Source organism: Schistocerca piceifrons, chromosome 2, assembly GCF_021461385.2.
Source record: "Schistocerca piceifrons isolate TAMUIC-IGC-003096 chromosome 2, iqSchPice1.1, whole genome shotgun sequence".
NCBI classification, from domain to species: domain Eukaryota; kingdom Metazoa; phylum Arthropoda; class Insecta; order Orthoptera; family Acrididae; genus Schistocerca; species Schistocerca piceifrons.
The window spans coordinates 751,241,625-751,264,975 of NC_060139.1; the positions used below are offsets into that span (position 1 = coordinate 751,241,625).

Here is a 23,351-nt window from a genome sequence, read left to right on the forward strand (position 1 = left end):
AACCAGTACCTGTATGTTAGATGTATTGAGCCTGGCTGTTGACACTTATCCCACTGTGGCACAAGGTGCTGAATGGCTGTCTCATAAATTCCTGGGGCTGCAATGTTAACCAGTTCTGCACATACAGCTGGACGTCGTCGTCCACATGAGTGCAGGAAAGGTTACGCTGATGTTCTTCTTTGACCTTCTGATTCACTTCCTGCAGCACAGGACAACAGTGAATGCCCTGCATTACTCACAAACCTTGAGCACCCTTCTCAAAGTGATCAAATCAAAACAACCGGGTATTCTGACTCGGGGGGTCATTCTGCTCCTCGACAATGCAATGCGTCATATGGCCAACACAGTCGCGGCACTCTTGCAGAAATTCAAATGAGAGCTTCTTGGCCACTCTCCATACAATCCAGACCTCTCCCCCTGTGATTATGCCATTTTTGGTCCCCTTAAAAAGGCTCTAAGGGGCAAACGATACACCTTGGACGATGAAGTCCAACTGTATGTGTGGAACTGGTTAACATTGCAGCCCTGGGAATTTTATGAGACAGCTATTCACTGCCTTGTGTCACAGTGGGACAAGTGTCGCAACAGCCAGGGTCAATACTTCTAACATACAGGTACCGGTTTCTGTAATTATGCCTCTGGCTTGTTTCTTTTTGAATGCCCCTTATACTATCAATGAGCCACAGTTGGAACTGACTAACTTGTACAGATATGTGGGTGTAATAATTTGTTGGGTTATGAAATGGAATGACCATGTAGGCTCAGTTCTGAATACAGCAGATGACAGACTTTAGTTCATTGGTGGAGTACCTATTTCAGTAATACCATCCAGTATAATGCCCAGGAGCATCAATAATATTTACATCAGGAAAGCTTTAGAGAGCACAGTGACCTGAGAGACTAAAACAGGAAATCAGTGATATTGTAATGCTACTCTTCCTCCTATTGATTATGCTTTATTGACTTCACGTTATTGCCAACTGCTAATATTTGGTGATTTTTCCCTTGTACATTTTCCTTACAGTTAAACATTGGTAGAAATCAGTATATTGCTGTTAATAATAGACTGTATGCATGTTAAAAAATAATATATATTTCATTACCACTCTCTTTTACAGGGATTCGTAATTCCGGTGAACATCAGAGTTACAGATGTCAATGATAACACACCTCAGTTCATTAACGCACCTTACATTCTCAACATATCAGAGGTATATTATTTCTTTGTATTTCTTGTATCTTCACATTGATAAAAGAACCAAGTTCACTGTAAATATACCATTAGTAACTCATTGTTGCAATACAGTGAATTAAATTACTTGGAGTAAGAAATGTTACTCATTGTGTACATCACCCCAGTGTGAGTGTCGCACATTTCTTTCAGTTCATAGTAGTAGATCTTAATGTGGATGTTAGATAATTACATGTGCACAGAATACAACCTAGTACAAGGCTTCATTTATTTAAAACATTTCTTGTACCAAATAAAGTTAGTAGTGTTAACTTGTTAAACTGGAATGGAATACACATAGTAGGTATCCTATAAACAGAGTTACTCACTGCAAACATGATATTGTTGAAAGATATTCAAGTAAAAAGACATTTACTTGACTAAAATGACTATTAATTTCTACTGATTTCTGTTGTTTCAAATAAAATATCCATTCAGCTCTTGGGCTATGGATTTATGCCGTATAAAACTTATACCAAAATAAATTAAGACAAAATTGTGTCTGCAATAAATAAATTCAAATAGTGCATATGAAAGTGTTCAATACTAGGCTCATACAAGAGGAAAGACTATTGCTGTAAATGGATAAACTAAATAGAACTCCAGTAGTGTTGCCTGAATGCAGAAAATTGAAGCTCACTTTTTTCTTTCACTAGAATAATTTCAATGCTAATATAAATAATTTCAGAAATTTTTATCAATATTTGCAACCACTATTCTTTAACCTAGGGTACTAAAGAGGACAAATTTATTTGAGTCTTTGTGTACCATAGATCTTGAATAATAATTACATCCATGAATGTCCATGTTGCATATGTACACTGTTTTAATAAGTGTTGTGACACACACAATAATTTAATGACATAACATTTATAATGAATATGAATATGACCAGTCACACAAGTAGCTAACTGACTACGTTGCTCTGGCTGACTACGTTATGCTGGTACTGTAATTAGACTGAGCTGATAGTTCTTGACATAGAATACTTTAAATACAGCACAAATAAACAAAATGAAGCACTTAAAAGTGGTAAGTGGTTGCTGTTATTACAGTATATTTCAGCCTTTTATTGCAGTTTTCAGTTATCACAATTTTTTTAATTTGTTGTAAAAATGTCCTTGAAAATTACTGCCTCTTTCGCAGATTTCATCATCTTCTAATAAATACAATTGGGACACATAAGTTGGTAACACTTCATTTGTATGAAGGTGTTTTATTTCTGCTACTGATTATTCAGCAATAATGAGGCTGAAATATGTAAGTAGTACATTTAATGTTGGAATCTTTAGTTTGGAATATCAACAATATTAGTAAAAAGCAGACAATGGAAACTCCAGCTGGGAATATCAGTAATGTAGGAAAAGATAGCTTGCTGTTTACTGTAAAGGTGACACATTAAATTGCAGACAGGCATAAGTTTTTGGCTACAGCCTTCATCAGAGAAAGAGAAACACACATCATTCATTCACACAAGCAAGCGCACTTGACGCGCACATGACCGCCAACTCTGGCAGCTCATACCAAAATGCAGGAAGCTTACATGTAAGTGGATTTTAATTGTACCTGTCTGAAACTTAATGTGCCATCTGTACAGTAACTAGCAATCTGTCTTTTCCTACATTGTTAATATTAGGGAAAAGGATAAATTGCTACTCACCATAAAGATAACACATTGCATTGCAGATAGGCACAATAAAAAGACTGTTACACATTTAGCTTTCAGGTAAAGGCTTCTTCATACGAGAAAATCACACCCTCCCCCCCCCCCCCCCCCCCACACACACACACACACATATATACAAATAAGCACACCTCACTCACATGTGTGTGAGCTGTGCTTGCTTGTGTGCACGTTGGTGATTCTTCTGAAAAACATGGAATTCTCAAGGAATTGTAGGAATTTTCGAGTTCTTGGGAGATTCTGTGTTTTTAAATTAACATTGTAATTTAATTTTATTGAGTTTTATAAATCAAATTTTAAAATACATAATATTTCAAAGTGTTTTAATTATTTGAATATTAGTCCTTACAAATTATTGTGTGTCTCTTCTTTTCTGAAGAAGTCTTTTTGTTTTGTCTGTCTGCAACTACACATATCATCTTTATGGTAAGTAGCAGTTATCCTTTTCCTAGATAATACATTGATATTTATATGACTAGTGTCTTTTTATGCCTAGTTACAATAAAGTTGAAACTAGAGCAACAGAAATGTGTAATAAGTTTCTTGTATTCCTTCTGGATAAAAGGTTATATATTGCCTTGCCATTATCTAAAGCTATCTATTGAGGAAAGAATTATGTCACAGGTTACTGTTGTTGGCACAAGAGTCCTGCAGGGTGTAAAAGCAATTGATGCAGACCAGCAAGGCCCTTTCTCTACAGTCCATTACTCAGTACTTCCAGGACCTCATTCGGTGAGTTAATGGATTACTTTTAGAAATAATTTATGCCTGCAGAAAAGTCAGTCTTCACTATAATAAACTATATTAAAACTGGTTGCTTGTGTGGTATTTACTTTACTGTACATGCACAATGTATCAAAAAAAGGACTTTTTGTGCTTATTTTCTTGGTGATAGTTAACTGCATATTTAATTGGTAGGGTGGCCACAGAATAAATAGTGTTGCAGATTCTTAATTCTGGTGTGTAATTTTCAGGACTACTTTATTTTTGTAAACCCTTTGGAAGGAACATTGTTGCTGAGGCGTCCACTGGATTATGAGACACTGTCAAATTTTACTCTCACAATAAGGGCACAGGTAAACTGGCACATTATTTATTTAACATAATCTCATAAGGACTCATATTTAACAACTCTTAAATATCCAATACATTTATGAACTAATTGACAAAAATGTGTGCTTCTATCTAGAAAATAACATTCACATTTAATTTGTTGTTCACTGACTATGTGTTTAACACTAAACTCTTTCTTGGGAAGAATGAGGTACAGGTATATTGATTCAATATTTTTACCCTCAAATTTCCCAATTTTGTACAAAAATAGGCTTTTCAAATATTGAACTATCTATTTTCACAAACTCTTAGCGGAGCATTTGTTTTTAGTCTGCACAGCTTTGAGGTTAATGCCACACTGAATAATTATAGACTGTCACTATTCATATTTTTTGAATGTTTGTTGATCTTAATGCCATTGTTCATCTTTATAAATTCCTCCACTGTCACTTCAATATCTTGTTCAGTTCTTCTGCAACATGATCTGAAACCATGGGTCACCACATGCTGTGATTGTTCCCTACCTGCCTGCACATCATGGTAAATGCTCAAGGTCTTGTAATTTGCTGTCTTGGTGAAATAGCTGAAAATTCTTTTCTGTGACTGCAAATGACTACTTTACACAGTAGTTATATTTAATTGGTCCTTTCTGCATTTGTTAGCACTGTAAACAATATGGTAGCTAGGTACAGTTTTATGTTCTTGTGTTTCTATAGAACACAAACCTAGTATCATCATCTCAGATCTGTGGCACAACAATCGGTAAAAACGATGTTGGCTTGACACAGTGGTAGCATAATGAAACGAAACAGTGCAGGAGAGCTCCTGTGAAGTTTGGAAGGTAGAAGATGAGATACTGGTGGAACTGAAGCTGTGAGGTCAAGTCATGAGTCCTTGGGTAGCTCAGTTGCTAGAGCACTTGCCCTCAAAAGACAAAGGTCCCGAGTTTGAGTCTCAGTACAGCATACAATTTCAATCTGCCAGGAAGTTTCATATCAGTGCACACTCCTCTGAAGAGTGAAAATTTCATTCTGGGAAGATAATGTTGCCAGTGAAGTCACATCAGTGAAAGAATCAACTGATAAACCAATCACGAATCCAGATGTTAAATGGTAGCTAATCAGACATTCTTGTGGATAGTGTGCTCATAGGTGTTTAGTGAGTAATAACTGGCAGCACACTTGACACAGGTTTTTCTTGTGAGCTTTCAGACTGCGAGCTACACTCTTGAGAGATTAACATGAAAAAGTTAGCATGGTGCACAGTTCTTGTAGGCTTTGTTTGTAAAATTATAATAGACACTGAACAGAGATGTTGCTTGTTTACTAGGGCTTCCAGGATTGATTATTTTGGGAGGTGTCTGGCTATTTCAAGACTGACATGTGCGCAAATTCTTATTTCAGAAATTACATAACCATTTGGTAAAACATCCTGGTTCAATTTTGCTAATCTGGATGGACTACATGCTAAGGCAGTAATGTGGTTTAGAAAATGTGTTATGGATTAGGAAATCAGAAAAGATTGTAGAACCATCTTAGGCATCTATGTTGGGAAGCCCATGCTCGTGCTATTTTGGAAAATTTTTAACGTAATGATAAATTATGCAAAATTGTAGTGACTTAATTAGTGAAGTAGAAGTGGCTCACTAAAAGTTTTTCATGTTGAACTGTTATTTTCATTTAGGCATAATTTTTGATTAGCAAAGCTTTTGTGAAAACTACATTAAACTGAACCACAGATTACATTTTGAAATATTTATATATGTGCCACCACAAAGGCAATATGAAAAATGGAAAAAAATTAGTTATGAAACATCATACATTCAGAGGGCACATTGTGTTATTCCACTGCTTACAAAACTGAATCAGATTTACAAAGAACATAGCAGTATGAACCCCCTTAACAGTATGATGTTGTACCCTCTCTGGCCTAGATAAATGCACTTATTCAGTTGGGAAGAGTGTCATAAAGCCATTGTATCCTCTCCTTAGGAGAGCTGGAAAGGAAAGCTGTTGTAACTGTTTCCTGATATCCTGAATTCTGGCCTCTGGGGCAGAGTTGATGTCAGAGCTGGTCACACAAATCTGCTATTGAAGACAGATATGGGGATCTTGCTGATCATAGAAGTACCTCAACGTACCTGCAGAACTGTGATACATCACTGGAACACAATACAATGTCATTCATCAACAGTCCACATGTCCTAGTCATGGTACCCCTCCAAACACAGTCGTTTGTGTTGTGGTTTAATGTCAGACTGCGTGTCAGATGGTAATTCCGGTTGCTGCTTGTCTCTGACCGATGGTATGAGATGATATGGAATGTTGCAGGGTGTCCTTTAAGACTTATCATATGGTAGATGAAAATGTAAAGGGGTTATGATGTGTTCAGTGCAAAATATTACAGTTGTCTTCCTGGTCAACCACTACTTTCACAATGAGTATGCCTGTTCTCATGTTGCCATACAGTTTAACATTGGGCCACTGTCACATCTGAATACCCCACAATCTGAATATTGCACAATTTGACCTGCCAGCCAAATGGAGACCTTCAGTGATGCCTCTTTCAATCCCTGCCAGGTGCTGATAGTGCTGTCCCACATGAGTATGTGGCATCTCCATGTCCTTCTCAGTGATCACTGAGTGTCTGTCATTGTTATTGCTTATTAGGTACTCTACTAGGCCTTATAACAACATTTAACGTGAAAAACTCTAACACAGTTTGATGGCTGTTCTATCTGTCAGAAAATACCAGCTCTAATCAAATACATGACCATCCTGAACAACTATAGAAATCTTTTTTTTAGCCTAGAGTCATGATAGTTTCTCCTGTGTCGGAATGGTAACTGTATACTCCCTTTGCCTTTTTTAATCTAGTGGAATCATGGTTTTTGTCATATTTTCATGTGTTTTTGGTGTATATTCTGACAAACTTAAAAATACGCAGCAGGTGATCATCCATTTGCTGTTCCTGATGTTGTGATAACATACATTTAACTTTATTGTTTTCTACAATTCAGGACCAGGGATCACCACCTCGATATTCTGATGCTGTCATCTATGTGTATGTGATAGATGCAGATGATCAGAATCCAAAATTTTTTGATGAAAGATACACTGCTGAACTGCCTATTGTGCCATTACAGGTTGGTATAATTAATTTTCCTCTCTCTCTCTCTCTCTCTCTCTCTCTCTCTCTCTCTCTCTCTCTGTGTGTGTGTGTGTGTGTGTGTGTGTGTGTGTGTGTGTGTGTGTGTTTTTTTTTTCCAGGTTGAAGCTTTACCTCTGATCTAAAAATAGGAATTAATTTCTCAGAAAAACAAGAGACACGAGGACACACAGACTTGTTGATGGTGGACATTTGGAATACTTATACTTAAAAAGTTGCCTGTTGTGAATCGTACGTGCGCGCGCACCCGTGCGCCCACACACACACACACACACACGGGAGGGAGATCTTGCATGTGGATCCCACACAAGATGTCAGTGACGTAGTATCTGTCTTCTGGAGTGGCTCGTTTGTACAAGAATGTGATGTATTATTGTTAGGACCATGTTATCCATGTTACCCATCTTACTGTTTTTTTCATTATTGGTTGGTTAATTCACAGCATTGCACTTGTTGCTGTGTACCAGTTATCACTTATAACTGTCACTTATTTTGCTGTCCTGTAGATTTGTGATGACAATCTGACATTTGCATATCCTGACACTGAATTTTTTTTTTGGTCAAATTGTTGAACACTCAGTACCTAAAGATTGTCTAGTCCTGGTCGCAAAGTCCCACAGCTATACATAGGGAAAATCATATACCCACATTATCAAGCTTGAAGATACTGTCGTAGTTCAGTGATCACACATTATGAATATTCCTCAAAATGGTTCTATAATAATTATAAATTATTAACAATTAAAACTATACAATTTTTAAAAAACATTGTTTCAAGGTAAATTATAAATATCACACCACTGTCAGCAAAGATGTTATGTAGGTAGCAGAAATGTAAAATTGTGTAGAGTGTTTTAATGAATCATTAAAACAACACTTGTATTTGTTTGCTTATTTGTTTTTACTCCAAGGGGTTGAATATTACTCTGTATGGTATGAAACTCCCTCATGTACACAATTCAATGAATGAGTTTACCATTATTATGACGATTTTTGGATAAATTTTGTGCTTTCCTGTCATGTTGCTGTTGCGGACATTAGTTTGAAGACTGGTTTGATGCAGCTCTCCTTGTCAGTCTCTCCTGTACAAGCCTCTACATATTTGCATAATTCCTGCTGTGTATATCCATTGGAACCTGTTTACTATACTTAAATGTCAGTTTCCATCTACAAATTTTCACTCATATCTCTTCCTTGCAAAAGCTTTCCTTCGTTTTCAGATCCTTATTGCCTCAGGATGTGTCCTATCAGCTGGCCCCATATTTTGCGAAAAGTTGTGCAATGAACATATTTTCTCCCCAGTTCCATTCTGTACCCGCTTAACAATCCAATCTACCCACTTAGTCTAGAGTATCCTTCTGTAGCATCACACTTCAAAAGATTCTGTTGTCTTTTTGTCTCATTCATGGTTCCCTTTTAGCCAAGGCTCTACACTGCAGGAAGATACCTTCAGGAAAGACTTTGCGCTATTTATATTTACAGTTTATAAAAAATTTCTCTCTCTCTCTCTCTTTTTTTTTTTTTTTTTTTTTTTTTTTTTTTTTTTTTTTTTTTTTTTTTTTTTTTTTTTTTTCAGAACACTTTTTCTTGCTTTTGCCATCTTGAGTTTTACATCCTCTCTACCTTAACCATTATTAGGTATTTCCTGCCCAAATAACAAAACTCATCTACTAATTTTAGTGTCTTATTTCCTACTTTCATTACCTTTGTTTTACTATTGGTGATGTTCATCTTATAACCTTTTCATGACACTGTACATTTCATTCAGCTGATCTTCAAAGTCCATTGTTACCTCTGGTGGAATTACAATATCACCACCAAACCTCAAAGTTTTTATTTCTTCTCCTTAACTTTAATTGGTTCTCCAATATTCTCCTTGGTTTCATTCACAGCGTATGCAATGTAAGGATTGAATAACATCAGGAGTAGGCTACAACCTTGTCTCACTCCCTGCTCAGCACTGCTTCTCTTTCATGCCATTCAGCTCTTATAACTGCTGTATGATTTCTGTATAATGTTAAATAACTTTCACTCTCCTTATTTTTACCTCCAAAATTTCATGTAGAGTATCCAGTCAATTTTGTCAAAAGTTTCCTGTAAATCCTCAGTTGTTATATCAATAGGGTTGCCCTGTTCAGTCTCTCTGACATGATATGTCTCGTGAGAAAAATCTGAGATTTCAGCTGTAAATACCATCAAAAGCTTAACAAATGGTAGACATCAGAAGAGACCAAATTGCCTAACTTTGAATGAAAGGTAATGAAATATTTGTGAAACATTCTTTACATTCTAAGAAAAGTGGTATCGACTCCTTTTTTTATCTGAAAATTTCATACTGTAAACAGTTCTTATCAGTTCATGCACTGAATTAATAACAAAAACAATGATGAAGTATCTAGGAATCAAACAGGGGAAAACAAGAATGTAAGAAAGATTATAGTAAAGCTACCACAATCATGTGCAGGTAAATAACATTATTAATCAAAATTCTCTGTATTTACACAGGGAACACGCTTGAAGGTCCTGCCAAGAGAAATTGCAGCATATGACCAGGATGTTGGGATCAATGCACCTATTTATTACACTTTCAACTCTGGTGAGGTCTTATTAGTAGTGAAAGAATGTATTTCTTAAAAACAGAGTTAAAGAAATATTGTACTAAATATTTATATTACAATTCTGAATGGTATCTGTACATTTTTAGTAAATAATGAGTAATTTCCTGTTTTCATTCAGCACATACTAGATCATGAAACCGACGTTTGGAAATATTTTAATATTAGGAGCACAAATTGATCTGTTACTGAATAATTGGATGCAATATGATTTCCCTTCCAGCAACTCAGGATTACAGATTTTTTGAAATTGACAGAAGTTCGGGTCATGTAATTTTGCAAAGAACCGTGCCTGACGATGAGCTCCTGCAGCCTACAACTCTTGTTGTTAGGGTATGTTACACTTCAGATTCATCCTGTCTGTCATATATTTGTAACATAATCAAATGTTACCAATGTTTAAATAAATTGTATTATTCCACAGATAATGTAAACCATAATTATCATTATGTTCTTATATTGCACAGATTCTCTTTGTATTAAACTCTTGCTTCTGTTCATTCTAACAGTGTTACATTTTTACAGTTTAAGCAAATCATGAAATTATTTTTACTCCCTGTTAAATTGTAATGATATTTTCAAAATTTAAAACTAGTTCTTGAATGAATCCAAAGAACGTGGTGCTAGTGCGATGGGAGTAAATTTTCACTTTAGAAAGTTATTTTAGTGGTATCAGGCTTCTCATGGTATTGTGGTTGAGAAATATCCATAACATTAAATATACACAGCTATTTCTAGAACAGCCTTCAGTTATTATCTGTCTTGGTCGTACCTTAAATCTTATTAGATCTCAAAGCACCAACATGCAAATCATACATTTATGACTCAGATTTAACTAAACCATATAAACAACCCTCACCACATATAAACAATCTGTCTTTACAAACAAAGCTATTGACACTTTTTCATGGAGCTAAAGGCTAACAATTTCTTAAGAAGACAGATGTGGAGTAGATAATGAAAAACTCAATCAACCAACCGATCAGTCAAGTAATGCTAAAGCTATCACTTTACTTGAAGTGGATCCCAGTTGAATTCAGCAAGCTTGTGCTGTAGAAACTGACTTAGTAGTTACCATTGTGTACTCAGTCTGTCTAAGAGTTTCATTCTCAGAAGTTAAATTATTGTACTGAAATGTTAATAGAAAGGCTTAATTGTATCCAATCCATTTCACACCAGTGTGCAGAGTACAGATGTACGTGTAGAAGCCAGCAGTTTTGCACCTCTACCCTCATAATTTCAGTTCACAAGATACAATAGTTCCTTTCTTAACAGTGCGGCACACAGCATATCTTCGTATCTCTCTCCACACTAAACTTTTCCAGACCATTCCAGTTGGCAGAGTAGCTCTTGGCCATAATATCCTAAATTATTTGTTGAATGTGTTCTAAGCTTTATCTTCCCCTCCAGTTCCTATCCTTCACAGATCCCCCAGGTTCAATGGAAATTATTCCCCAATATCTTCACATATGTTGTACCATACTGCCTCTTCTTGTCAGTATTTTTGACATGTTCCTCTCCTCCCCATATTTTCAACGTATCTTTATACTACATCTCACATGCTAAAAATCTCTTCTTTTTCAGATTTTCTACAGTCCACAATTCCCTTAAGTACATTGTTGTGTTTCAAATGTGAATTCTCAGAAATTTCTTTCTCAAATTAAGGCAAATGTTTAATAATAGTAGGCTTTTTTCACCAGGTAAGCCCTCTTTGATTGTGCAATCTGCTTTTATGTCCTCCTTCCTTTGTCCATCACATGTTATTTTGCTTCCAAGGTAGCAGAATTACTCACTTTGTCTACTTAATAGCCACCAGTTTTGCTAAACTTACAACTAATCTCATTTCCAGTAATCCTCATGACATAAATCTCCTTTCGATTTACTCCCTAACCACAGTGTGTGCTCGTGAAACTGTTAACTGCATTCAAAAATCTTTGCAGTTCTTCCTGACTGTCACTGAGGGTAGCAATGTCATCAATGAATCTAATGGTTGATATCCTCTCACGCTGAATATTAATCCCTCTCCTGAAGCATTCTTTTGTTTCTGTCATTGTTTCTTTGGGTGTAGATTGGACTGGTGGAAAAATGCTCCTATCAGAGCACAAATAAGGTGAATATGCTTCCGTTTAAAAGACACTGACTGAAAAGTGGGGTACCAGCTGCCTCAACACCTTTAATTATTTGGCATGTGAACATATTTGCACTCTTTTTAAAATTCAAGTCATCTCACTCTCACGAGCTTCCCTAACTTTTAACTTGCTCAAACCCACTAACCCAACACTGTAAGTCACTCATACCCATCCACTCCCACTTGTCCATTCTCATTCATTCACTCACTCATTCACTCAGCACAACTGTCTCCTGTATCACAGCCACAACCTCCTTCATTTTGTCCTGCTACTACTGTCTCCTCTTCCTCTCTCTTACACCTCAGGCCAGATTTTACATTTACAAAAATTTTGTATGTCCTTCAGAACAACATGGGGTTCTCAGAACCCTCCTGATGGTAACAGAGACACTTACCAGTATATTTCTCCATGCTACATCACTTTATAAACCACATTAGTGCTTAACATCAGATAGGGTAACTTTAAAACTGTGTGTCTTTGAAGTGGGTAAAGATATCAAGAAAATTTTCAAGGTTGTTAGATATTGACATCTTGGGAATATATCATAAAAGTTGCAGCCATTTACTGTCAATACCCATCTTTGAATCTATGGATTTGTTTTGGTACCCAAAAACCACACTTTTGTGGTGTTCCTCGATAATGGATAAAGATTTTTGAAAACAGTAAGATGGATCGTCTAGATAAATGCCTAGAGATTATAACATTAAAATCTGATCAATTGTGATTTATAATTTAGATTTCGCATCTCACTGGATTTTACATGCATATTTTATGTGTACATGCAAGGCAACTTTGAACCTCTGTGTCTTGTAAAACGTTAAAGATATTGTTAAAATTTTCGAGATTGTTTGAGATAGAGATAGAGATTTTAGGAATATATCATAAAAATTTCAGCCATTTGCTGTGCATAATCATCTTGGGATCAACAGCCCTGTGTTAGTACAAAAAATTGTTAAAAAATAGAAACTGTCCCTGGCCCAAGGGCTATCCAAGATACTTGACCCTACTTCCTTATCACCATGAGACCCTGAGAGAGGAGATGAGACCCCTAAGAATCCTGTTTGTATGTGTGGCGTTTTGAACTTATTTGTAGCAGGTAACACAAGCTATCATAAGCGTATTGATAAGGGAAATGAAATACAAAATTCCTGTCTTGTACCCTTTTTAACCTGAGCACTTCATTCTTGGGCTTTCATTCTTTCACTACTGGAAAATTTTTTTTGGGCACTCTAAAAAGTAAACTCATGAGGGAACATGTGCATATTATTGTGGGTTCAACTAATTTAGTACTATTATTATATCATTTAAACTGTAGTTCTTGTTGAAAGTTAAAATGTTGTTCTATCTTCCTAAACAGAAACATTTACTGTGTTCGGGAGGACGACGGTTCAATCCCGCGTCCGGCCATCCTGATTTAGGTTTTCCGTGATTTCCCTAAATCACTCCAGGCAAATGCCGGGATGGTTCCTCTGAAAGGGCACGGCCGACTTCCTTCCCCATCCTTCCCTAATCCGATGAGACCGATGACCACGCTGTCTGGTCTCCTTCCCCAAACAACCAACCAACCAACCATTTACTGTGAAGTAATCTTCAGTAGTGAGCCAAATGCCAATGCACTTTAAATTATTGTGCAACTCAGTTACCGGTTTTCTTGTGGTATTTTTAGTACTTGATAAAGATAGAAATATTAACTAATTGAGTCAGGTGGCAATTTTTTCCCTTATCAGAAATACAGAAAAGAAAATTGTATTGATAATTTGTACCTGTTATGATGTGTGCAAAAAAAAAAAAAAAAAAAAAAAAAAAAAAATTATTTCCTTCTGGAAAATCCAGGTTGGAATAACAACAGTATTGTGAAAAGGAAAGATGGCCATACATGTTGAGCTTTTAGCCAAAAGTAGACTCTAAAGTCTAAAGTAGACACTACCCACAAAAGCAAACCACACACACAAAATACCACTGTCTCTGGCCACTGATGCTGGACTGCAAGCAACTGTGCCTGACAGGAGAGGCTATGGGAGGAGGAGGGATAGCAGAATGGGGGTGAGAGAAAGTAAAGTGCTGCTTGTGGGAGCATGCAAGGACATGGGGAGAAGATAGGTGTAGTTGGGAGGCTAGAGGGAGGGGATGGTTGGGGGGATGGGTGGAAGTGGAGTGGAAAAGGAGAAAAGGAGAAGAGTAGAAGAGGGGAAAAAGACTAGTCAGTGCATTGGTGGAATAGAAAGCTGTGTTGTGCTGGAATGGGAGCTGGGAAGGAGATACATGGGTAAAGGACAGGGACTAATGAAGGCTGAGATCAATTGAGTTACAGGTACATAGGATTTATTGCAGGGAGAGTTCCTACCTGTGCATTCAGAAAAGCTGGTGTTAATAGATAGGATCCAGATGGTGCAAGCTGTTAAGTAGTCATTGAAGTGAAGAACATTGTGCTGGGCAACGTGTTCAGCAACTGGATGGTCCAGCTGTTTCTTGGCCAGTTTGTCAATGGCCATTCGTGCGGGCAGACATCCATGATGTCTGTAGTGATGATGGGTGCTGGGCAGCAGTTGCAGCAATTGGGTGGTCCAGGTGCTTCTTGGCCACAATTTGTTGTTGGCCATTTATGCGGGTAGACATGTCTAATGTCTGCCCACATAAACGGCCAAGGACAAACTGTGGCAATCCAGTTGTTGGGCACTCTGCCTAACACAATGTTCTTCACTTCAATGACTGCTTCACAGCCTGTATCATCTGGATCCTTCCTACCAACACCAGATTTTTTGAATTGCACAGGTGAGAACTTTCCATGCAAAATATCCTATGTTCCTGCAACCCCACTGGTTTCAACCTTCATTAGTCCCTGTCCTTCACCCACCCATCCCATTTCCTGTTTCCATTACATCAGTACACAGCTTTCTATTCCACCAATGATATTGATACTAGTTTTGCATGTGTCCTATACTTCTCTTCTTTTGCGCTCCTCTCCCTGCCCCCACCACACACCTCTTCTGACTGCACCCAGCTGCTCTGTCCTGCGTACTCTCACAATCAACACTTTACCTTCCTCCACTCCTATCCCACTGTGCCTGTGTGTGTGTGTGTGTGTGTGTGTGTGTGTGTGTGTGTGTAGTCTTTCCTGTACATAATATTGTTGTTATATAAGCTTCTTATTACAAAGTAAGCAAATTTCAGAATATGACTCTGACCTGATAGTACAAGTATAAGTGATAAATGTAAGTCTAATTCAGTGTTGCATTGTCACCATATGCATAACTGTTTTTTAGTCTCATTATATGACATGGAATTTTTTCAGGCTACACAGTATGACAACCCAGATCGGTATGCATTAGCAACATTGACAGTTTCAAGGCCTGGTGTTGTTGCTGGTGATCTGATGTTTATTCAGAAGCATTTCTCAGCTTCTGTGCTAGAAAATGTTCCTCTAGGAAGTGTGTTACTTACTGCTGTTACCAATAAACCACGTGATAGGGTATGTGTATTTTAAAGTTTGTTGCCAGATGTTATATAAATAAGGCATTGAAGTAATTCACGCACTTTTAAGATCTTCAAAGTATAGTATACTTAAGGTTGTGTAAATAAACATAATACATGTTGGTAAACATTTCTATTAAGGTGTAATGTGGTAATTTGTTATACGGAATGCCATAATTTGTGGAAAACACTAGAAATCTTGTATTTTCTGGGCATCATTTAGAAAGAAGTACACTCATTCCACATGTAAATCAGAGAGAAATGGTAAATTATTATCATAAGAAGTGAATTAGACATATGAACTATTGTGCAGTATGTAGTACATGTCAGTAATAAACAAACAAAATTTATGTTGAGAGAGAGAGAGAGAGAGAGAGAGAGAGAGAGAGAGAGAGAGAGAGAGAGAGAGAGAGAGAGAGAGAGAAAGCAGGGGGATATTTATGTAAATCTCGATTGATATTGATGCTGTTTTGCGTATGTCCTATTTAAGCAAAAATATTTGGAATTTGGAATATTTATTTACAAGGTTTCTTCTGAGATTTATTATTGAAACCGTTTCTGGAAACTGTAAACCCATTTCACAGTCACCTATCTTATCATTAGAGTTTACTGACAAAACTGGCAGGTTACATCAATAATAGAAAAATATTTATCTCAAAAAATGTTGACAACATATCTGTCCTGTCAAGAAGATATGTCATTTATGTACACTTATATAAAATAACAAGGTTGATTACATGAAAATGCTTAAAGTTGGATTAAATAAATAAATAAATAAGTAAATAAAATATCTCAAGACCGTAGGCAACACTGAAATTCGAACTGTATACCTTCATGCCATTCCTATTGCATTAAAGATGTGGACAGTCCAGACTGAGACTTAAGGTTTCAAGAACTGATAAATGTCTTACATTTGTAGTTTTACTATATTTTTCTAATTTCTGGCTACATTGCAATTGACAGAGAGTACGATTTTGGCTGGAAGATCCCACTCACTCTGGCACATTTAGCATTACTCAATCTGGAGATTTGGTTCTAAGACGTGCACTTGACTATGAAACACTTGACAACTATCAACTGAAAGTTCATGCTACTGATGGTCGAACGGTGAGTAATTTTTTTAATACAATCATGTCATAAGAATTGTTTGTTGTAAGTAACATATTAATTAGTAGTTTATGATAATATATTATAAGTCATTCAATGCATAATCATAAGGAACAAAAAAAGAGTTCTTTCCCCAATTTTAATAAATTTTTGATATCTTGTTCACATATGTAAAAAACAAAAAGTATGAATTTAAAATGTGTGCAGGCAGTATTTCTCAGCTCTTACTTCTCTCACATGACATCCAGAAAGCTATGGATCAAGACAATCAGTTGGCTGTAGTACTTCTTGACATCCAAAATGTGTTTGACTCAGTGCCACACCATTGATGATTGACAAAATAGCTATCTGCCCTGGCTTTGGATGGCTAGCACTAAATATCTACAGCCAGACAACTTGTCTTTCATGGTAATAACCAATTACATACACAAGCTTTCCTCATGAACCATATCAAAATCCCTAAAGTTGTTTATAAGATTAGCCTTCGCATACACACAGAAAAATGTGTTTTTTTTTTTGGGGGGGGGGGGGGGGGGAGAGGGATATATATATAATTATTTTGGCATCAGTTATTGAGGAACTGCAGTGATCATACTTAATGTTTTAGTAAAAATCAGTCTAGATCACAATAAATTATTTATTTTTAATTTTGGGAACTGGCTTGAGTCTATACAACAGTTTCCAGGCCAAAGGTCCCAGATGACTTGAGAAGCCAGGTCATGGAGCTGCTCTGCAGTACTAAGTGATACCTATAATCAGCCGCAGGTTTAACCTGGGGGTGTGTGTTGGCCACTTACTGTTGTGTATTAATGACATGTAAATGATGTTTATAGTAACCATAGACACTTTCCAGATGATGCGTTAACCAATAACGAAGAACCATCTGAAAAAACCTGCACCAAAGTCCAGTTGTATTTCTAAATTGTGCAGTGATTGGTAACTTTCTTTGAATGCACTTCAGTTTATTGGTAGAAGCTTTTGAAACTGCAGTATATCTACTTGTGGTTCCTATACCAAATTGAACTAACTGAAAATGTTAAACATAAATGAAGGCCAGCACGCAAGTGGTCACATGTTTGTTTGGCTCGGAGGAGTGTCTTGTGGAAATGTTGGAACATGTGAACTAAATTAAATAATTACAGAGGCATTTAAGTAGTCATTCTTCACATGCTCAATATACAAAAGGAATAGGAAGCAACACTGATAGATTGTAAAATGGGAAGTAACCTCTGCCATGTACTTTGTAGTGGTTTACAGTGCATAGATGCAGTTATAGATATCCATTTTAGCTAACTCATAATTGCTTTAGTTTTGCCACTGGCTTGTAATTTTTGAAGGACTTGCTTCTAATAACTTTCCAAAATGCTTCATATTTCTGCAATATTCCTTTCACATGATTCCACTTCCAACTAGTGTTTCAAATGCAAACCCACTAAGAGTTTAGTTTGGTCCCCCCCCCTTTTTTTCCTTTCTTCTTTTTTCCTCCACACAGGGTTACATATCTTCAGTAATTCAGGCTGTTCCAATGCTGTCCCATTAGCAAGACTGCTGGGGAATGTCTGTCAGTTTGTTTGCAGGCAGCTGCAGCTGCAGCTGCTATAGGTTACTTGCCAGGTAACCCTATTGTGTGTGTTTCGGGCCACCTGCTGCTCACAGGCACAAGGCCATGGCAGTATGGACAATGAGCTACAGCCAGGATGCTTGACTGCCTGACACAGTTCCATAACATTCTGTGATCTCAAAGGAAACTGTTTCTCTTTCAAATATATGCACAAAAAAAATCACATTGGTTTAAATGTGGACTTAAAGGAGGCCAGAAGAATCCCCATGATGGCACGGCTGGTAATGAAGGGACATCACATAATTGCTGAGTATTTCCTGTAGAAAATGGGAGTACAGCATTAGCTGTATGGGGTGTTGTGCCATCTTGCATAAACCACTGTGTGTTCATTGGAAGTTTGGTGACAAGAAGATGTAGCACAAAGTCATTTTCCAATGTTCTGTATCAGCCAACATTGATAATTTCATTGAAAAACTCTGGTGTGATTTGGACACGAGTGGATAGAGCTACCCACACTGTCACATTTTTCCCATGCATCGTTTTTTTCCTGAAAAGTTGATGCCCGAGGTCATTTCCCTTCCAACAAACTACTTTCTTCTTCAAATTTTCTTGTTAATAGGAAAATTGAGTACCTTTGTGGAGCCCAGTGCATGTGGAATATTGCCCTAAATTATCTTTGTGTTGCTGTGACGCTTTTCAATGTAGCATGAAAGAGAACAGCCTTAACACTGCTGAACAAATAAACATCTGAGCTCAGGCACAGTGAAATGTGGAACAAAGGCTGGCAATCTGTACTGACATTTCCATGAGACAAAACACGTTGGAGCAAAATTTAAATGAAATACTACTAGAGTTACAATTTTTATTCAGTGTTAAAATATGTCAACTATTCATGTGTGGCCTGTACATTCATAGCAAATGACCAAAGTGAAGATTGGTCTTTCACCAGAAGAGGGGAAAGTTTAGCACAACTTAGATTCAAATTGAATTGAGCTACATAAAGTGCTGTGTAGTAGCAATTCTTAACAAATATGTTTTATATACTTATCTCTGTTTCTGCTACATATGCTGAAATTGTTCATCATTGCACTGAACATTTTGACATGCTGAAATTGTTCATCATTGCACTGAAAATTTTGACACAGATAAACTGAACTTCAGTACACATTGGCAGCACTTAGTACTTAACAAGATCATAGTGTGTGGTAATCTATATAATACAGTCAGCCTACATTCCCCCATAATTCAGTGCTTCTCAGCTTAAACGAAACTAGTGTGTTTGAGTGCCAAGGAATAAAAAAAAAGCAGTGTAATAGATTACAGGAAACTAGAATACATTCAGAAGGCCAGCAAAAATTAATTGGTTAAAAGGAGAGATGTAAAACAACTTCATAGAAATTGTAAGATAAAGGAGGAAAAGTCAACTTCAAGGATTTCATACAACGCTTATCAGTGTAAGTTATACACTGAGGCACCAAAGAAACTGGTAAAGGCTTGCGTATTCAAATACAGAGATATGTAAGCAGGCAGAATAAGGTGCTGCGGTTGGCAATGCCTATATAAGGCAACAAGTGTCTGGTGCACTGGTTAGTTCAGTTACTGTTGCTACAATGGCAGTGAGTTTGAATGTGGTGTTATAGTAGCCACATGAGCGATGGGACAAAGCATCTCCAAGGTAGTGATGAAGTGGGGATTTTCCTGTTCGAGCATTTCATGAGTGCACCGTGAATATCAAGAATCCAGTAAAACATCAAATCTCTGACATCACTGCAGGCAGAAAAAGATCTGCAAGAATGGGGCCAAGGATGACTCAAGAGAATTGTTCAATGTGCCAGAAGTGCAACCCTTCCATAAATTGCTGCAGATTGCAATGCTGGGCCATCAAGCGTCAGCGTGTGAACCATTCAACGAAACATCATCAGTATGGGCTTTCAGAGCCAAAGGTCCACTTGTTTACCCTTGATGACTGCACAACACAAAGCTTTACACCTTGCCTATGCCCATCAACACCGACGATGGACTGTTGATGACTGGGAAACACGTTACCTGGTCAGACGAGTGTATCAAGTGGATGGACATGTACCGGTATGGAGACAACCTCATGAATCCATGGACCCTGCATGTCAGCAGGGAACTGTTAAAAGATGGTGGAGGCTCTGAAATGGCGTGGGGCGTGTGCAGTTGGAGTGATATGGGACCCCTGGTAAAACTAGCTACGACTCTGACAGGTGACACGTACATAAGCATCCTGTCTGATTACCTGCAGTCATTCATGCCCATTGTGAATTCCGATGGACTTCGGCAGTTTCAGCAGGACAATGCAACACACTACAAATCCAGAATTGCTCCAGGAACTATCTTCAGAGTGTAAACACTTCCGTTAGCCACCAAACTCCCCAGACATGAACATTATTGAGTATATCTGGGATGCCTTGCAACGCGATGTTCAGAAGAGATCTCCAAACCTTGATACTTGTACAGATTTATGGACAGCCCTGCAGGATTCGTGGTGTCAGCTCCCTCCAGCACTACTTCAAACAGTAATCGAGTCCATACCATGTCATTTTGTGGCACTTCCACGTGCTCAGAGAGGCCGTACACGATATTAGGTAGGTGTCCCAGTTCCTTTGGCTCTTCAGTGTATACTCTCCTTTGTCTGGCATTCTGTAATGTATATTCTTTCACATGACTGAAATATCACATTTAGTGTGAAGATACAATATACCTTTCTCTACTCAAATGAAGCAAACTGATTTCTGTATACTGTGGTGCATGTACTCCAATTTGAGTATTCCTTAACATACGCCTCTTACCCCAGACATCACAGATAAACTTTTGATACAAGAAATTATCAAACTGCATAGGGCTAAGCACAGCACTTCTGAAAAGCAAAATGCGATAAAAGCAATAAGTCATGATCTCTGAAAGAAACTGTAATTGGTGTTATATGGACATGGACAAATGAACTGAAAATGAAAGTAGTAGAGTGTGTGTGTGTGTGTGTGTGTGTGTGTGTGTGTGTGTGTGGGGGGGGGGGGGGGGGGGGTTATATATATCCAGTGGCATAAAAATTGTGTCCACATCCAAGTCATCTGGGAAAGACTAATAACTGACTTAAAACTTAAGTTTGTCCAGCCAGGAAGTCCAAGAAGTAGTAACTTTAAAGAGAAGTTGCTGAAAAACGTATAGAAACATTTTTGTAGTGATGTATGTATTTCCTTAACATGTTGATACAGTTATGTCTGTATACAAAAATCAACGTCCTGACTGACAGACGTATTGTCCTGACTGACAGACGTACTCACTCATCGTTGCCCAACCCAAACCGCTAAGGATAGAAACTTGAAATTTGGAGAGGGTGTTGATCTTATACTGCAGGTGTTATTTAAGAAGGGATTTTTCGAAATTCCACTCCTAAGAAGGTGAAATAAGGGAGGAAATATTTTTTGAAAAAGTCACTATTAAGGCAATTTTGAAGCTAGACCTACGAAAATTGGTATTTGTTTTTCTGTTATAAATAAAAAAAGACATTTTTCAGTACTTTTGGAAATTTAACCTCTGTGGGGTGAAATAGTGGTTGAAAGTTTTAGTGAAAACCAGGTATTGCAGTGTTTTTGGAAATTCAACCCTGAAGGTGGTGAAATAGGGGATGAAATGTTTTATGAAAATATTTTAGTGTGAAAGTATTTTTAAAGCTAGATCTGTAGAATTTTAAATTTGGCTTCTCATTTAGAAGTGAAATGGCACATGTTTAACTGTTTTGGCAGTTCAACCCCTAAGAGGATGAAATAGAAGATGAAAATTTTTATGAAAATATTTTGTTATATTAAAAAATTTGTAAAGCTAAACCTATGAAAATTGATATTTCGGTTTTTGGTTAGATGTAAAGAAAAATGTGTTAGGGGAATTTTACCACAAAAATGCAAAAGACATGATTTTTAAAAAAATTTGGACTCCAGCTACCACAATCGCTTTTTGGTCACAGGTACATTTCGAAATGACCATGCTTCTGTGGCTGGGTGGCTTGTGGCTTGGAAGAAGGCAGCTAGTTTGCTGGGTAATAATGTGAGAGGTAAGGGTGGTGGGTAAACAGGCTAGGTACGTGATGTATTGTTGTTAGATCAAGAGGGAAGGACACAAACTCAAGATTAAGTGGGTGTGACAAAGCATCTCTGTACTTCCTCTCATTTTGCCATAAGTCTCCTTAAATTCATTTTATTTTTGTTTTTTGCCTAATTACAATTACCATTAACATGCATGCTTGTAATCTGCATTTCCATAAAAGAGGAAGGCTGGCCCTCAGTCTTAAGGAATACAGCACTAGGTCTGATTTTGTGCTTAGTTTTGTGTATGTAATTAAGTTCCTGATTTATTTTGACCATTCCTAGTTAATATCTTTTGGTACAGATCATTATAAGGTGAAATCAGTAATTGTTTCATGTCTTAGGTTCTATTGTTTACTTATAAATAAATATAAATTCTGTACTAATTATAAACATTTGAAAGAACAAGAAGTAGGGTTCTTAAAATATTTATTTGGCTCTATTCAAAAACATATTAACAAAGCCAACCCTTAATTAATTCCAAAATAATTACCAGGTTTGTCAAAAGTATTGTTTGTATAGCTGTATCCATCAAGTTCATTATTTAAACAAATAATTTGGCCTAACCTTTGTGGTAGAAGGAACTGTTAAAAAGAAAAAAAATTTCGAAGTATTCAGTTAATTGGATGAGTTATATTTTAATTGTAATTTCTGTAACTTAAACATCGAACAAGGTATAGTTTCAGTGCCTGTTATTGTGAGGATATATAAAGGATCGATTTTTGGTCCCATGACAGTCAGTCAATCCACGGCCGATTTTCAGATGTGAAACATGTATTGGTTATATTAACAACAATGCATCAACTTAACACTGGAACAAGTGTAACACAAATAGGCCATGTGTTAGAACAATTAATCACCATGTCTGTTTAATTTATTTGAAAAATAGTGTCACACATACCATATTATTCTGCAAGAACTGTGAACTGTGTGGTTGCTGATGTTGCCTGCAACCTATTAATGAGGCTTATCAACATTTAACAGTAGTGAACTGGCTGTATAATTGTGCAATATTGCAGCGTTGTGAACAGTGAAAGTAAAGAACTGGGTGAACATCACATGGGATGTGCATTGGGAGGGGGTGGCAGCATGCAGGAGGGTGAAACCTTTGGGTGGAGGGTGTGGGGACAGTGGGCTACCGAAGATTGAGGCCGGGACAATTACAAGAGCGAAGGATTTGTTTAGAGAACAACTCCCATCTGCACAGTCCAGAGAAGAAGCTGGTGGTG

At 37.2% G+C, this 23,351-nt stretch overlaps 1 protein-coding gene across 2 annotated transcripts in view; it reads left to right on the top strand.

Annotated features, from left to right (window-relative positions):
- Positions 1–23,351, top strand: part of LOC124776957 (fat-like cadherin-related tumor suppressor homolog) — a gene marked incomplete at its 3' end in the record, with an annotated part of 338,653 nt that overhangs the window by 299,064 nt on the left and 16,238 nt on the right. For both annotated transcript variants that reach the window (XM_047252191.1, XM_047252192.1), the window contains 8 exon segments: positions 1,119–1,211; positions 3,540–3,647; positions 3,890–3,991; positions 6,988–7,113; positions 9,642–9,732; positions 9,975–10,084; positions 15,173–15,349; positions 16,315–16,458. In XM_047252191.1, the coding sequence (XP_047108147.1) occupies positions 1,119–1,211; positions 3,540–3,647; positions 3,890–3,991; positions 6,988–7,113; positions 9,642–9,732; positions 9,975–10,084; positions 15,173–15,349; positions 16,315–16,458 (951 nt within the window).